Source organism: Ictalurus punctatus, chromosome 10 (genome assembly GCF_001660625.3).
Source record: "Ictalurus punctatus breed USDA103 chromosome 10, Coco_2.0, whole genome shotgun sequence".
In the NCBI taxonomy this organism is placed as follows: Eukaryota; Metazoa; Chordata; class Actinopteri; order Siluriformes; family Ictaluridae; genus Ictalurus; species Ictalurus punctatus.
Genome location: NC_030425.2, coordinates 29,723,596 through 29,740,113, shown reverse-complemented (window position 1 = coordinate 29,740,113; position 16,518 = coordinate 29,723,596). Strand labels below are relative to the sequence as shown.

General features: G+C 38.9%; 2 protein-coding genes across 6 annotated transcripts in view; both read left to right on the top strand.

Annotated features, from left to right (window-relative positions):
- tspan18a (tetraspanin 18a) overlaps positions 1-4,293 on the top strand; it is a 34,336-nt gene extending 30,043 nt beyond the window's left edge. For all 4 annotated transcript variants that reach the window (XM_017478924.2, XM_017478925.3, XM_017478922.3 and 1 more), the window contains 5 exons: positions 322-396; positions 495-593; positions 688-849; positions 1,717-1,800; positions 3,699-4,293. In XM_017478924.2, the coding sequence (XP_017334413.1) occupies positions 322-396; positions 495-593; positions 688-849; positions 1,717-1,800; positions 3,699-3,746 (468 nt within the window). In that variant the 3' untranslated portion in view covers positions 3,747-4,293. The remainder of the gene's footprint in view (positions 1-321; positions 397-494; positions 594-687; positions 850-1,716; positions 1,801-3,698) is intronic.
- A 1,275-nt stretch (positions 4,294-5,568) lies between these two features.
- Positions 5,569-16,518, top strand: part of ext2 (exostosin glycosyltransferase 2) — a 39,529-nt gene continuing 28,579 nt past the window's right edge. Inside the window, exons 1-8 of one of the 2 annotated variants that reach the window (XM_017478898.3) lie at positions 5,569-5,807; positions 7,184-7,513; positions 8,315-8,538; positions 9,551-9,640; positions 11,773-11,889; positions 11,972-12,167; positions 13,643-13,782; positions 14,327-14,420. In XM_017478898.3, coding sequence (XP_017334387.1) covers positions 7,199-7,513; positions 8,315-8,538; positions 9,551-9,640; positions 11,773-11,889; positions 11,972-12,167; positions 13,643-13,782; positions 14,327-14,420 — 1,176 coding nt within the window. In that variant the 5' untranslated portion in view covers positions 5,569-5,807; positions 7,184-7,198. Of the gene's footprint in view, positions 5,808-7,183; positions 7,514-8,314; positions 8,539-9,550; positions 9,641-11,772; positions 11,890-11,971; positions 12,168-13,642; positions 13,783-14,326; positions 14,421-16,518 lie in introns of those variants that run through there. The other variant, XM_053683316.1, reaches the window with a different exon arrangement.

Genomic DNA, 16,518 nt, shown 5'->3' with positions numbered 1-16,518 from the left:
TCGTTCATTAGTTAAACAATGATGATCGTCGTGGGAGAACGGCGGCCGTGTAAGAGGAATAAAACACTTCAGGGGGTGCTGTTGGAGGAAAATAATCACCTTCCGGGTAGTAACAGTAACTCTTGATTCGTTGCTTCACCCCAATGTTGATTATTTTTCTATAACAAAACCACACACCGTGCTTTATTCTTAACATAACATGCATCGAAGCGAAAAATATATATATATAAAATGCCACTCTTGATTCACTAATAATAATAATAATAATAATAATAATAATAATGTTAATAATCTCTTTCCTGTTTCTATTTTTCCGTGCAGTTCTTCCTGCTCATCCTCATCATATTCCTGGCAGAGCTCGCTGCGGCCATTTTGGCCTTCATATTCCGGGAGCACGTGAGTATCTCTCCGTATCTCTACCGTTCACCATCGTATTATTTCATTTGCGCGGTGATATACCTCTCAGGTCGCTAATCGTATTCCTGCATCAACAGCTCACCAGAGATTATTTCACCAAGGAGCTGAAAGCACATTATCAAGGCAGCAACAATACGGAGGTCTTCACCGCCACCTGGAACACCATCATGGCTACGGTACGAGAGATTATTCCGTCATACCGTACACGTTTATGCTCTGTAATATCGTGCTGCGGTGCTGACGCTCGTGTTCTTGCGTCCCACGGTGCAGTTTGAATGCTGCGGCGTGAACAGCGCTGATGATTTCGATCAGCAGAGCCTCTTCAGACGCCTGAACCCCGGCAGAGCCGTTCCTGAGGTCTGCTGCCTGAGGAACGAGCAGCTGATGAACGTGGACGAGTGTCTCAGGGGCAACATGCCCTTTCGCATCAAGGTTAGCGCCCTGCGTTTCATTAAAAACGGTTGCAGAAACGATGCGAAATAATGTCGGAGGTGTCCAGAAACGTCTCGGAACATCTCTAAACCTTTATCATCAGTAGAAATCAGGATTTATGATTATGCATGAATATGCTAATTAGGAAACGCCCCCGTGTCCTCCTGCCATGGTTGCTAGTGTAATATCGCTAACATGGCTAACCAAGACACTTTCTCATTGATTTAATGAACGTTAGTCAAACCTGTCAAAATATAACGTTGCCATAGCAACCACGATTTTGTTCTTCACTGACATTAGCGACGTTAGGAATGCATCTTTGCGTGCATCGTAATAATGACATCACCGTAATAATTTGCATATCAGACACGATTGGTCCAAAGCCTTGCTTCTTACTTAGTGACATCACGAACTGTTCTCATATGTCGCCCCGCCCTAAAATCAATTCGTATTTCACTGGGAAAATGTGACTTTAGCAACAACAAAAAAGCTTTCATGAAAACTTAGCGTAGACGTTCTACAACAATAAATGTTACTCTAAATGGATGCCTGATGCGTCATTCTTTGTTGTCATGTTGCAGTGGTATAAAAGGAGTGAAACTCTTCAGGATGTGCTGTTGTAGGAAAATAATCCACTGCAGTGTGGTAACGGTGACTCTGCTTCATCACACAACGCCACCACTCATTATTTTCCTCTAACAGCGCGCCATGGAGCGCTTTATTCCGTAGATATTGTACCCTTGTGTTATTGTGAAGTCGTAACTCAGACTTGTATTAGATCTGTGAATGAGGTCATCGTGAAAAGTCCTGCCAAAGACACGTAATTCTGTGTGATACTGAGACGCGTTTTCTTTTTGTTTTAAACAGGGCTGTTATTCGGCTGTGGTGGATTACTTCGAGGCGTACATCTACATGGCAGGAGCTCTCGCTATCGTCGTCCTGACCATAGAAGTAAGATCACGGTTCTGATTTCATTCCTGAAAGATATTTCACTGTACGTTTCGCAGCTGGTGCTAGAAACGCACGATGGTGAAGCAGTTTATTGTGTCTCACTGCCACCTGGTGGACAAAATGGAAACAGGACGTGAATCTGCTCTGTTTTCAATATTATTTATAATCCTTACATTAAATTGGAATATTTGAATTTTTTAAATTATGTGTTAAATAGCAAAAGACTTTAATTTTGGTCAAGATTTTAACAACAGTTTTTTTTGTTAAAGGTGCAATAGTCGACTTTTTTCTCCTTACTTGTATGTAAAACATAAAAATAAACAAATAAATAAATAATAAAAAGCAATGAGTTAAGCAAAACTGTATTCAGTGTCAGCCATTTTATAAACAGTCTACTCTCAATAGCTATGTTTCCATCCACGTATTTTTCTGTGAATTTTGGGATGTCGCACAAAAAAAAAAAAAAACCACGCTGGATGGAAATAAACACCTGACGCGAATAAAATCTCCAAAACACACTTTAAAAACTTATTGACTCAATTGATGCGGATAATTTTTTTATTCGATAAGAAGACGCGCATAAACTATGATGGAAACGCATTTACCAAATAAATTCATGTGAAAGTCATGTGACTTTGCCTCAACAAATCATTGTGATTGGATAATTGGCTTAAAAATGGCGGTGTTTGGATAGACGACTTTGTTCCAGTTTCCCCGGAAGTGGCGATTTTCTTCTCTTGAACGCACGGGATGGAAACGGTGCTTTATTCACAGATGATATTCAAATTTATTTGCATAAGTTAAATTCACAACTTGGGGTGGAAACATAGCTAATGTAGATCCAAAGGGGCGGAGCTTCAACATGTTGAATCCACCCTTAGTTAGTGACCCTAATCTTGAAAAGAAAAAAAAAAAGGCTAATCTTACCTAAAGTACCTTTAATGTTCAAGTGAAGGAGAGAAATATTTACTAGCAAGCACGATGACCATGTGATAAATGTGATAAGTGTCTTTGTTTGTCCACATTACTGCTTTTTTGTCACGCGCAACATTAAAATAACGTTTGTGTAATAAAATGTTTCTGTAGGCTATTAAAAATCTGACCTGTGTTCAATACAACACATTGGTTTTCAGGGTGATTAGATTTCGATTTCAGCGACAGCAGCAAGCGACCATGTGACATTCTGATGCTCTCAATCCTATGCAAATTAGCTATGATGCTGTAAAGCAGCAAATCCAAATGATTGGCCCGAATGATTTCTCCGACCAATCCTATGGTGCGTGTGGTCTTCCTTTTCTCCATTTCCCCACTCACAACTTCAGTTCCTATCTGCAGTTATTTCCTGTTTAGACGTGGTTGAAAAACAGCCTTTCGTTCCGTGTGAACAGAGGCGTGTAGCTAGTAGCTCGATTTGATAAAGTGAGAACAAAGCTAGTACGGAGCCGAGCAGTGCTTGATTGGAGTTTTTGTGGAAAACCACTTGAAAATTTTTTTGCGCGCTCTTTTGCAGTGATGTTTGTTGGTAAATGAGACCTTTTAGCTGTACTCATGTTGGAATTGAAGGAGGCTTCGGTTGAACGCACGCGTGTTGTGATGACGTCACGTGGTGTGTTGTGACTGATCTGCCACTACTACTGTTTCTCGTTGAAAAAACAACAACAAAAAATACGCTGGACAGGCCACGCCCACAAGCTATAAGCAAAACAAGAAACTTTTTGCTTTTGAACGTGAACGGAGGTTTAAAACAAGGCTTAACCTTACTATAACCTGCTTTGTACGTACTGAACATCCTAAAGATGTTCTGTGTTGGCTAGGAAGGTGTGTTTAAAAAAAGGAAAAATTAGAAAAACTTTGTTTTTTACTTGTCTGTTGTTTTTTTTTTTTTTTGTCCTCCTCAGCTCTTCGCGATGGTGTTCGCCATGTGTTTGTTCCGAGGGATCCAGTAACCCGTCCGCGTTCTACAGAAGGACATTTCAAAAGACAAATGGCTCAAAAAGAAGACACGCTTGTGTATATATACATCGTCTGTCTGTTTCCGAGGTGCCCACTGTGACCAAATTGTACAGCTGGAACTTCCCTGGTTTTGTGAAAGGAAGGAGAACGTTAGAGCAGAAGATTTCACTCCAGTGGCGACATCGTGTCGTGGTGCAGCCCTTTCACACGGATAGAGGAAGATCTTGCACTGACGTCTGAATGGATATTTATAGAGGAGAGTTCATGTTTGTACGGAATTAAATACACGTTTTACCTTCTTCTTCAGCACCGCATCGAGCCACACTAAAACTCTTTTCACAGTGTGTGTGTGAGAGCACGTTTCTGTGTGTGTGTGTGTGTGTGATCAGAAGCCTGCATCTTCTATAGTGTAAAGTGCTGTGTATTGCAACTGTGTATATTTTATGTGATTTTAGTAATGTGTTGTAAGCATTTGTACTTATATCCATGATGCCTGTTATATGTGACACTGATTGGTATTAAAAAAAAAACGAAAAACGAGAGGCAGTGTGATGTGTGCTTCCTTCACGATAAGCACTAACATTCAGTTCAGCGCTGTTGAATTCTGGACTGTGACTCTGGGTTTCTGATCAGAAGGTCAGGAGAAGGTCAAGCCCCAGCACTGCCAAGCTACCACTGTTGGGTGCTTGGGCAAGGCCCTTAACCCTCAATTGCTCAGATGTATAAATGAGATAAATGTAAGTCGCTCTGGATAAGGGCGTCGGCCAAATGCTGTAAAAATGTAAAAACAGCAGCTCAGACAGTTGTGCAGCTGCGAATCGGGTAAAAAAAGGTTTATGTTAATGCGCTAATAACGCGATGACGTTTTCTGTATGGATTCGTTTCTTTAACATTGATGGAAGGAGTCTCCAGTGTCAGCGCTTTCTAACAGTTGGCGGTAAAGCTGTAACTTTAAGTTTTGTGACATCGGCAAGAAAGAGAAATTTAAATGCTTTTCGGTTTCTTAGTAACAATACAAGACATGCTGTGTTGTTTTGTCTTATTAACTTCAAGATGGGGGGGGGGGGGGGGGGGGGCTGGTGAGGCAACGTAAATGAGAACATGAACTAACTTTGCAGGTAAACTATAAATGGATAAAAAGTATGACAGCGATCTCTCTCTATCCATTAAAAGGGTTAGTGTTGTGTAAATTGCTGCGGAATAAGAGGAATCAAACACTTAGAGAGATGTGCTGTTAGAGGAAAAATAATCAACTTTGGGGTGTTGATAGTAATTCTGTTTTATCACACCACACAGTAATTTTGTTAATTATTTTACTATAACAGCAAGACAGAGGGTTTCGTTCCTATCTTAACTTATCATGGACAAGGATCGATTGAGGCTACGGTCTGTTTACATTAGCATGTTTAAATTTTTTTTAGCAAAAATTAATCACTGTTTTGTGAATTAAAAATCTTGAGGTCTTTCTCTGATATTTCATCATTCGCCAAAGATTACACATAATTTGAATAAGTTTATGATGGTTGCTGTGCAGTTGTACATTAAGCCTACATAGACCACTGGTCTCAGGAATTTAGCTCAGTCATTATCTCAAAAATGCATTTATTTATATATTTACATGTATGAAAATGTACAGAAAATGTATGAGGTTTGTAACAAAGCGCGTTTTGTGAAAAACGCAACGTGAAGTACAGCTAATTTGATCAGGCTAGTCACACATCTCTCCACAGACTTGCAGTGATTTAGCAAATCATGACCCTTCCAATATGGCGGACGTGTTGACGTATTGTCCTAGCTAGCATCAGTTGCTAATCCGGTGTCTACTGTTTACCTGACGCCTGTACAGCAGGAGGCTCGGAAAAACTCTATTTCCCTCCTTCCTATCCTTGAAGCTGTTCCCTTTCCACGGAATAGTTATCACTGAGATGATAAATATATAAACCAGGCAGGTTATACTGTCATTTTCTCTCTAATTTAATTAAAACATTATGAATTAATCTCTCTACGCCTTTTTTTTTTTAAAAGCCGCAGTGACTAGACGAAGCTAAGCTAAGGTAAGCTAAGCTAAGCTAAGCTTCTTTTAGCTAGCTAGCTAGCTAGCTAACTACTTTATAACATGTAGAATATAACTAAAGTCCGTGTTTCGGTTATTTGGTTATTATTCGAGAGTTAGATTCTTAACCAGTTTCCATAATATCTAGTAAGGTTCCCTTAATGAGTACATTTGGCTGGTCTGTAATGTGTAGTTAGCATGCTAGCTAGCTAAGACACACGCTATGAAAATCATCAAATTTGTGTTTAATTAGTCATTAATGCCTTGGGATTATATTATTGCAAGTGATATAATCTGTATAAGAGCTGTAAAATTATTTAAAATGACATGACAATAAAAATGACATTACATGAAAAAAAATCTGACGTTATTTAAAAAAAACAAAAAAACATCACATTTTATTTTACAGTTAGTGAACTGTTCATGCATCAAAGACATGCCAGAAATAAAATGGTAAAAAAAAAAAATAAATGAAATGTATTATTTATTTTTTGTAAACAAACAAATAGATTGATTAATTAATTAATTAGTAAATCTTGCTCATAATTTATTTCTCATTCTTTATTAATTATATTATTTCTTCAGATTTATTAATTTATTTGTACATTTGTTTATAATTTCTCATTAGTTTCCTTTTTATTTATTCATTATTTATTTATCCTTTCTTCCTTGTCAATCTATTTATCTGTCTGTTTACTTGTTTATTTATTCTTGTATTTTAATCTACTTTACCTTTTTTAGGTAAGTAGGGAGTGAGTAATAGGGTGTGGGGGGGGGGGGATACATAGTAAGGAAAGAGAGTAAGGCGTTGGGAATAGTGAGTAGGGAATACGGAGGAGGGAATAGGGATTATGGAATAGTGAGTAGGGAATACGGAGAAGGGAATAGGGATTATGGAATAGTGAGTAGGGAATACGGAGAAGGGAATAGGGATTATGGAATAGTGAGTAGGGAATACGGAGAAGGGAATAGGGATTATGGAATAGTGAGTAGGGAATACGGAGAAGGGAATAGGGATTATGGAATAGTGAGTAGGGAATACGGAGAAGGGAATAGGGATTATGGAATGGTGAGTAGGGAATACGGAGAAGGGAATAGGGATTATGGAATGGTGAGTAGGGAATACGGAGAAGGGAATAGGGATTATGGAATGGTGAGTAGGGAATACGGAGAAGGGAATAGGGATTATGGAATAGTGAGTAGGGAATACGGAGAAGGGAATAGGGATTATGGAATAGTGAGTAGGGAATACGGAGAAGGGAATAGGGATTATGGAATAGTGAGTAGGGAATACGGAGAAGGGAATAGGGATTATGGAATAGTGAGTATGAAGGAAGCCACTATTTGAGACACAGCCCTATTGTGTGTGTGTTTCAGTGCTTTGTGCTCAGGATGTGTGCGTCAGTGAAATACAGCTCTCGCGGTCCGGCTCTCATCCCTCGCATGAAGACCAAACACCGGATCTACTACATCACTCTGTTCTCGGTGGTGCTGCTGGGTTTAATCGCGACCGGAATGTTCCAGTTCTGGCCTCACTCCATCGAGTCTTCGGCGGAGTGGACGCTGGACCGCCGCAGTGTGCACGACGCTCCGCTGGTCAAACTGCCCACGTCCAGTCCCATCCCCGAGAGAGGAGATCTGAGCTGCCGAATGCACACCTGCTTCGACGTCTACCGCTGTGGCTACAATCCCAAAAACCGCATCAAGGCGAGTTCAGGAACTATCTGGAACGTTCCATATCATCAGAGGCATGGCTACCAGAACACCTGTACCTGTACACCAGCATGGTTTAACATGAACTACTGGTTTTTAAGTGATTTACCCTCGACACGTCACATCACCCGAGATAATCACTATCTCACATTCAGTGCTGCGCCTAAGCATCAATTATTCAGATGAAATCGAAATAACATTTTCAAATTCAATTCTAATCTAAAATAAAATGTTAATTTCGAGATTTAAAAAAATGGAATAAAAAGTACATTTAGGGACAATTCCATTACGTTGAAATTAGATTTAAATGATAAAATATTAAATATAAAAAATGAAGTCAATTTAAATAAATTATACATTTAAATACAATTTTAAATTCTAGATAAAAAAATTAAGTAAAATGAACACAAAGTAATTAAATTAAAATAATAAAATTATTTTAAAAGATGTGAAATCGATCTTTAAATAAACTAAAGCTATTAAAAAGGTAAATAAACAGTACATTTTAAAATGCTTTAAATTAAAATTACAATACAATGAAAGGAAAACAGTATTTGAATTGAAATTTACATTAACATTAAAATTCATAAATAATTCATTTTTCTTAATGATGATTAAATTAAAGGTTTTAATAAAACCAGTTCTTATTCAAGACTGCATGTCGATAATTCAGACTGACATCCCTAATAGATTTAAATATCTCGTTTAAAAAAAACAGATACCTAAGAAGTAAAATGAGTTAAAATACAAGATATAATAAGATTTTATAATGTGTGTGTGTGTGTGTGCGTGCAGGTGTACATCTACCCCCTGCAGAGGTTTGTGGATGAGGTGGGTGTGCCCATCAGCAGTAGCGGTCTGTCCCGTGAGTATAACGAGCTGCTGAGTGCCGTCTCCGACAGCGACTTCTACACCGATGATGTCACTCGCGCCTGTCTGTTCATCCCCTCCATCGACGTGCTGAACCAGAACTCACTACGTATTCGGGAAACCGCTCAGGCCCTCGCCATGTTACCCAGGTGAACACCTCAGAGTCTAACCTACAGCGCTCTCTCTCTCTCTCTCGCTGTCTCTCACACTTTATAATATATGTTTTTATTTTATTTCCTCGCACTCGGGATTTTCACTTAATATTATTAATGTAAGGCGTTTGAAAAGTGCACAATTAATATATTTTTAAATGATACTTATACTACTACTACTAGTAATAATAAGAAGAATTCAATCCGGAAGCATCGTTTAAAGGGGCCAAGCACCAAAGGCGCAGCGAGTGCAGTGCGGAGCCTGAAGAACTCGAAGAGGAGAAATAGACTGTACATGAATGAATAAAAGATAAGTTCAGGAGCACAGATGAGAGTAAGATTGAAGAGTAGCGAAAAAACTGAATATTGTAAATTTCAAAATGGTGACTACTGTAATGGGTGGAGTCTTAATGTAAAAGATATCAGTTGTGATCACCATGAGGAGAGTAATCTGATGAACTAAACTTCTTTTCTCTAGGGCAAAGTGTTCAATAATTGTAACAATTTTTGAACTAGTGGTGGCGCTATAGAGTTGATCCTAGAGAGCTCATCATTGGTCCAGATACTATTCATGGTCATATCTATGATTGTGCCAAATTTCATCATTTTCCTGCTTATGGTTCATAGGGCTGCCTAGACTCCTAGTGAGTAATAATAATAATAATAGAAGAATAAGAATAATATTAAGCAGAAACTAATGAAAACGACAGGTGCCTACACACCTTTGGTGCTTGACCCCTAAAGAGGAGGATGAGACGTTTTGGAGGTTTATCCGGGAGTCCAAGAGAGACAAATTGTCCGTGTTCTGTGGGTGGGAGGGGTATACTCCCCCATCAACCACAGCGACACTAGCCAATCACAGGCATCTGTGAGTTCATGTATGCAGAAAAAGGCAGATAGCGCTTTCTTCTGAGTGTGTTACACCGCATCAATACCCTGTGTAGACGTGATAGAATGCCGTTTGTGTGTGTGTGTGTGTGTGTGTGTGTGTGTGTGTGTGTGTTTACAGATGGGATAAGGGGATGAATCACTTACTGTTCAACATGTTACCCGGAGGACCTCCGGACTACAACACGGCGCTGGACGTTCCCAGAGACAGGTGACTTTCTCAACATGGTTCAGAGTAACGCTAAATTATTTACAGTACCTCTATCTTCTAGTTCACTTTTTACCCCGTAAGTGCATGAGCATATCACACTCCGTTCACACACACCGTGGGGTGGTTAGGGTAACCAGTGCTTCTATCCGAACACAAAAGAAGAATTATTCATACAAATGATTATTTATTCAAATATAATGGAAGTGTTATTATAGAAACGTTTTTAAAATCATAACATTTTAACACTGTAAGTAAAAATTTTACATCAGATTGACTACTTCCAGTGCAGTAACGCGTTTATTAATAATATTTGTTTATTTATTCATTTATTTATTTAACTGTTTTTGTAAGTTTAGTTAGTAAATTGGTTATTACTCATGGGTCATTAATGTAGGTCTTAAAACATTTAAATTCTTCTTTATTTTTTTTAGAAAGTGCGGGGATGTGATGTTAGCCATTCCAGTCCACTCAGGGGCAGCAGCGACTCGCGCTTTGTCTCTCCTGAGCCAGCTGATTTATGGCGCCGAGCGATTCAGGCGTTAATGTACCGCATGTGTCTGAGTGTGTTTTGTTAACTCTTATCTATATTTAAACACACTGAGTGTCGTGTTCGTGGTGACGCTGCACCCGATAAAAACCCGGTACGATACCCCAGTGAGCTGTAATTCTTTTACAGTCAGACAGAAATCTGGATCTGCTATAAGCTTGGTTTAAATAAAGTTAAATCTTATTGAGTATTTTCTGCATGCGCTTTAAAGTTTGGTGCGTCTGATGCTTGGTTTAGTTGATGTTTACTGTATGGATGGGAAACTATATGACAGCTGTGATACTTTAATTTAAAGCGGTATATTCTGAAGGAGAGTGTAAGAGAAGAGAGAGGGAGAGAGAGGATCAGACAGACGAGTGTAATCTCCCGGTATTTACTGCTACGTAGCGCTCAGGTCTCAGCCTCTTCCTCGGCCTCCAAGTGGAAAAGGTGAGTTTTATGCACTCGAAAGCCCTGAAATAGCCAACGCTTATCTGGAGCTGGAGGGAATTTCCTGGATTCATCCAGCTGTGCTCTGTTTGGTCTGTTTCACCCTGAAGTTGATTATTTTCCTGTAACATCATACTCACCAACTGGTATTTTATTCTTCTCATACCTCAGCAATTCACCAGCGATGATATTCTGATTTATTTATTTATTTATGAAAAAGTGATGTCATGCATTTGACTTGTTTAGAGAGTGATGGGGGGGGGGGGGGGGGGGGTGTGTGAAAGAGAGATGACATATTTTCCTTTTTATATATATATATATATATATATATATATATATATATAGAGAGAGAGAGAGAGAGAGAAATGGCATTTTTTTTATTTGTAGAGAGAGAGAGGACATTTTTTGTTGGGTGTGTGTATATATATATATATATATATATATATATATGTATATATATATAAGAGCGTGAGAAATGGCATTTTTTGTTATATATTTTTGTATATATACAGTGCGAGAGAGGGAGATTAAAATGATTATTTTTAGAAATAAAGCAGGAAACAATGCATAGCCAAAAACAGGACTTACACAAAACCACAACTTTTTTTTATTCAGTTAAACTCTTTTACACAAACATCACTTACATTTCAAATATAATAAAATATAAATATTATTAAAAATAAATCAAATCAAATCTCAAATCTTTCCCATTTATTACAGGATCAGATCAGATTCATTCTTTTTCCCCCGATATCCGATCCGCCGTTTCTTGCTGGTACCGACCCGATACTGAGCCTGGATATCAGACCGGTTCCGTCTCTAATTGACACTTACGTTTAATGTTGAGGAATGTCCAAGAAATGTGTTGTTTTTTTTAAAAAACACAGAAAACGTCACCGTAGCAACGATGACACGTGTTTTTAAACAGTCTGTTTATTATTAGTGCAGTGTCCACGTGAATGAGCTGTTACTATAGAAACGATAACGCATTAATGAACGAATCGCTCAAAACCTTTCAAAAGTGTGTGCAAAAACACATGCCTCATAATTATTGGCACCCCATTTGCATTTAGCACTGCATCTGATGAGAATACAAAGCCAAGGATTCTGAGACAGGACAATATAAATAAATAAATAATGTATCTTGTGTGCGTAGAGCTTTGCTAGCTGGAGGCGGTTTCTCGACGTGGACCTACAGACAAGGCTACGATGTCAGCATCCCCGTGTACAGCCCCCTGTCAGCTGAAGTGGACCTCCCGGAGAGACAGCCCGGGTGAGTTCTGTTCTTACGCTACGTGTTAATAAATAGTACGTTCGCAGCACGTCGACGCGAGCGTCCCGACTTTGTGTTTCAGCCCGAGGCGATACTTCATCCTGTCGTCTCAGACCGCCGTCCATCGGGAGTACCGCACAGAGCTGGAGAGGCTGAAGGAGGAGAACGGAGAGTCCATCCTCCTGCTGGACAAGTGCAGTAACCTCTCTCAGGGCGTGGCCTCGGCCCGGAAACGCTGCTCCAAGGGCCAGACGTACGACTACCCCCAGATACTACAGGTAACTCACCGTCTCAATGAGCGCCTCGTTTTAAACTCGCTGGCCGTGCTTACGGAAAAATCATTTCAATAAACTGCATTTGAACGTTTCAGGGAGTGGAAATTTTTTCCCTTTTTTCCCTTTCATGTGTTCTTCCCTGTTTTGCTGTTTATTTTTTGTTTATTGATGTGCACATGCATGTTTTACCTTATTTATTTTTATCTTCAGTCATTCGTTCACTTAATTTTTTTTTCTGTTATGTATTAGGCCCTGTTTTCATTTTTTAACGTTTATTAATTCTTCCATGCATCATCTTTTTGCATTTTTCTGTCATGTATGTGTTTGCAGTTTAGTTTTTCTTTTATTATTTGTTGATGTGCACATGCGTGTTTTTTTTTTTTCCCCCATATTTATTTATTTATTTAATCGTCCATTCATTCATCTTTGCGTTTTTTTCCCTGTCATGTATATTCACCCCAGTTTGGTGGTACTTTAATTTAATTTGTTAATGTGCACACGAATATTATTTCCTTATTTTAATCTTCTTTAAATACGTTTTTGTCCCTGTTGTGCTGTTTAAATGTTTTTATTTGTTGACGAGCGCTTGCTTATTATTTCTTATTTATTTACGTATTCATTCATCCACCCGTCCTTCTTTTCAAATGTTTTTTCTGTCGTTTCCGGTGTTCATCCTTGTTTTTTTAATAATTTTTTTTTATTTGCTGACATGCTGCATGCATATTTTTTCTTATTTATTTATATATTTTTTCAGTCATCCACTTAATATTTTTCTGTCCTGTACTACACCCTGCTTTGTCCCGGTTCTTTTCTTTTTTTTCCTTTTTTTTTTTTTTTTTGTTGTGCACATGCATTTTTTAAAATTCATCTATCTATGTATATATTTTTCTTTCCTTCTCCTTTTTCATAGGAGCCACTTTAACGGTACATAAAAATATTATTTTGTATATTGCTATATTATTTATATATCAGTGCTTGTTGTTCTCTGTAGAACAAGGTGTAGTGGGGCTTAAAAATAAAAAAAAAAAGAGGAAAAAATTTGAAAGAATACATTTTCTCCCAGATTGAACTGTTCGACTTTACAAGTAATGTATTTCAGCAGCGTTTTACTTTATTTAATGCCTTTTTATTTTTATTTTTTATTATTTTTTTAGACCAAGCGGCTAACGCTAGGCAGCTGATTGAATAAATTAAATAACACATTCTTGTTTAGAATTATTATCACTTTAAAAATAGAATTTTAAAGTCTGTGGACATCTACAACGGGACCGATCACAGCGATAAAGTTTCAGAATATTTAGCATTTACGTTTTTCTTACCCGTGATCCATGTAAAATCCTAACGTTAACCTCAAATCCGTTCCGTGGCCGCCGAGATTGAAAGTATTGGCACCCCCCGTCTTCACCGTGTCGCGCCAAGTACTGACAGAGGCACGTGTTTTTACTCTGAGACGTTCTTTGCTGTTATCGTTGCCGTAGGAATCGTCGTTCTGCGTGGTGTTACGCGGCGCTCGACTCGGCCAGGCCACTCTCAGCGACGTGCTGCAGGCGGGATGTGTTCCCGTCATCATGGCCGACTCGTACATCCTTCCCTTCTCTGAAGTGCTGGACTGGAAAAGGTACGCATGTCAAAAATAAAAAATATATACGTTATAGAGGAAAATGTTGTAATTTAACCCTTTCGCATGCACTCGCACACTGTTTCAGCTTGTTTTTGAAGAAATAGATTAGATTTAAATGTTAAGTGTTGCTCCTAACAATCCAAAATGGCTGACGGTGGAAGAAATGTCCAGACTTCACCAAGCATTATTATTATTATTTTAATTTATTTTATTTTAATATAACATCTGAGCTAATCTGCATAATTACTAAATGATCTATAACTTTTCTAACATGTTGGACATTTGAACAAATATTTTGTTTATATCTGAAACCTAAAAATGATATTGAATAGCTTTTATAAATTTCAGCCGTAATGTTTTCACCACATTTTTATTTATTTTTTATTTGTTAATGTAATAGAATTTTAGCAAAGAAACTAAACTTTTGCACACCGTTTTTCGCTTCATGAAACCATGTAAAAAATATATCTGTGGGTATGTGTTATAATAACAACCGTATAAATAGGAAAAGGGTTGAATTGTCGTGCTTTTATGTTTTCAGAGCGTCGGTCGTCATTCCGGAGGAGAAGCTTCCGGAGATGTATATGATTTTGAAAAGTATTCCTCATAGACAGGTGGAGGAGATGCAGAGACAGGTAAGGAGGTGGATGCTAGCGTTATTAAGAAGGAAAGTATTCTGTGTTAACAGGTATATGTACAGAAACTAGCTTTTTATATGGAGTTTAACTCTGAACTCTATCACCGGCTCATTCGCAGAGACTCGTAATCGTCGATACGGTAATGTTTTCTGTACATTTAACATTTATGGAAGGAGTCTCCAGTGTCAGAGGTGAAGCTGTAGCTTTAATTTTTCCGACGTCTGCAGGACAGATGAGTTACGCGTCTTTGCAGTTTCTCAGAATTAACGGTGAGTGAACGACGGTGTATCGCTGCTCTAGCGTGAGTGAGAACCTGTTTCGTGGACGTTCAGCAACGTCACACGTAACTATAAACGGATAAAAAGTATAATGTCGTTTTGTAAGAAAAAAACTTGTAATCGTAGACAGATTGCTGCGATATAAGAGGAATAAAACACCTGTAGATGTGCTGTTATTGGGAACAGTAGCGCCGCTGTTTCCGCAGCATCGCTGATTATTTTCCTGGACCAGCATGACACACACGGGGTCGCAGTCTACAGCTTTAAAGTGATAGCTCACCCAAAAATGGAAATCCTGTCATCGTTTACTCACCCTCATATCGTTCCAAAACCGTATCACTGACTTTCTTCAGTAAATGATGTAAGTAAATGATGACAGAATTTTCATTTTTGGGTGAACTGTCCCTTTAAAAGCAGAGTTTAGTCCTAGAGGATTGAATTCCAGACCAGTTTAATTAATTTCAGTCCTTTAACACACCGAATAAACCTGGTAATTAAACCGTGGAGACAAATCGGGTGTCTCCGAGCGCTACAAATCGCGAGGCTGTGCTGCTGCTGCACTCCAGGACCGGATCTGACTAAATCCCGAGCTGTCGTGTGACGTTTAATCCAGCGAGAAATTATGACCTCTGTTCCGCTGCACTAACATCCCCATCTGTGCTTCTTCATAACGCGTCTCCCTCAACGACGCGCCGGGGAAATCATCCTTTCAGACAAGCAGCGGGCAAAAATAATAAGAACATGCTTCCCCCTCACCCCGCCCCCCTTAATGCTGTACATTTAAATACGTTTTATCAAAAGGTGAAATTACTGACACACTTCCTGTCTCCGTGTTTCCGCTTTTAAATGAAAACTCCATCCTCAGACACATGAAGCATGTTGATATTTCAGTATTTCTGATGTGTTAAGTGCTGTGTTTTTGTTTTAGCGGTTGTTAGAATTCGTGGAGACGTTGCTGCGAACGCTGGGCTGAAACTCCCAGAATGCACTGCAGCTAAAAGAGGACAGACTCTCGACTCGGCTAGTTAGCGATGCACGAGATGATGAAGTTTCCGGAAGCTGATCTGTTTGAACAGAGTGTACCAGATGAGAGAGCTGGACGGGCTAAAACACTAAAGCGCCGCCGCATCGCTTCTCTTAAAGTAGAGGTAGAGCGAGGGAGGAATTCCACGGCACCGCTGTAAGCAGGGAGACGGAAAGAATCGTGCGTAGTGTACGGAACCGTTCATCGAAGTAAAAATCCAGCACCGATGGAAAACGTCGACCTAAAACCAAGATCGAGTTAATTATACAGATTAATAGCAAATTGTCCGGGGTTGGGTTTCCTCACCCTTTTAATCGAGCGCTGAGGTTCAATGGGAACGTAAATCTTGTCCCTGCTCCTCTTTTGTTTTTTCTTTCCTTAAAATCATGGATCATATGAATTGATCATGTAAATATCACTTATATTAAACATTCAGATCGCAAATATTTGAAACAGCTGACCAGAATTATAGATTTAAAAATAAATAAATCTTAAATTACATGAAAGGGTTAAATTCAGATATCTAATGTCATGATTAAAACCTCTAAGGCAGAAATTAGAGCGTTTATGGACAATTCTTATTTCACCAACAGAGGGCGCAGGTGTCAATCATCCACCCAGTGATGTGTGTGTGTGTGTGTGTGTGTGTGTGTGTGTGTGTGTTTAAAAACAGCCTCTTGTTTAGCCGAGGTTGCATGTTTCATAGATCCCTTTGCACCTACTTTTTAAAAAAGTGCGGTCTTGTCCTCTTTATTTTATTGTGGAGTGTAATTTGCGGCGCCCCGACCGATCG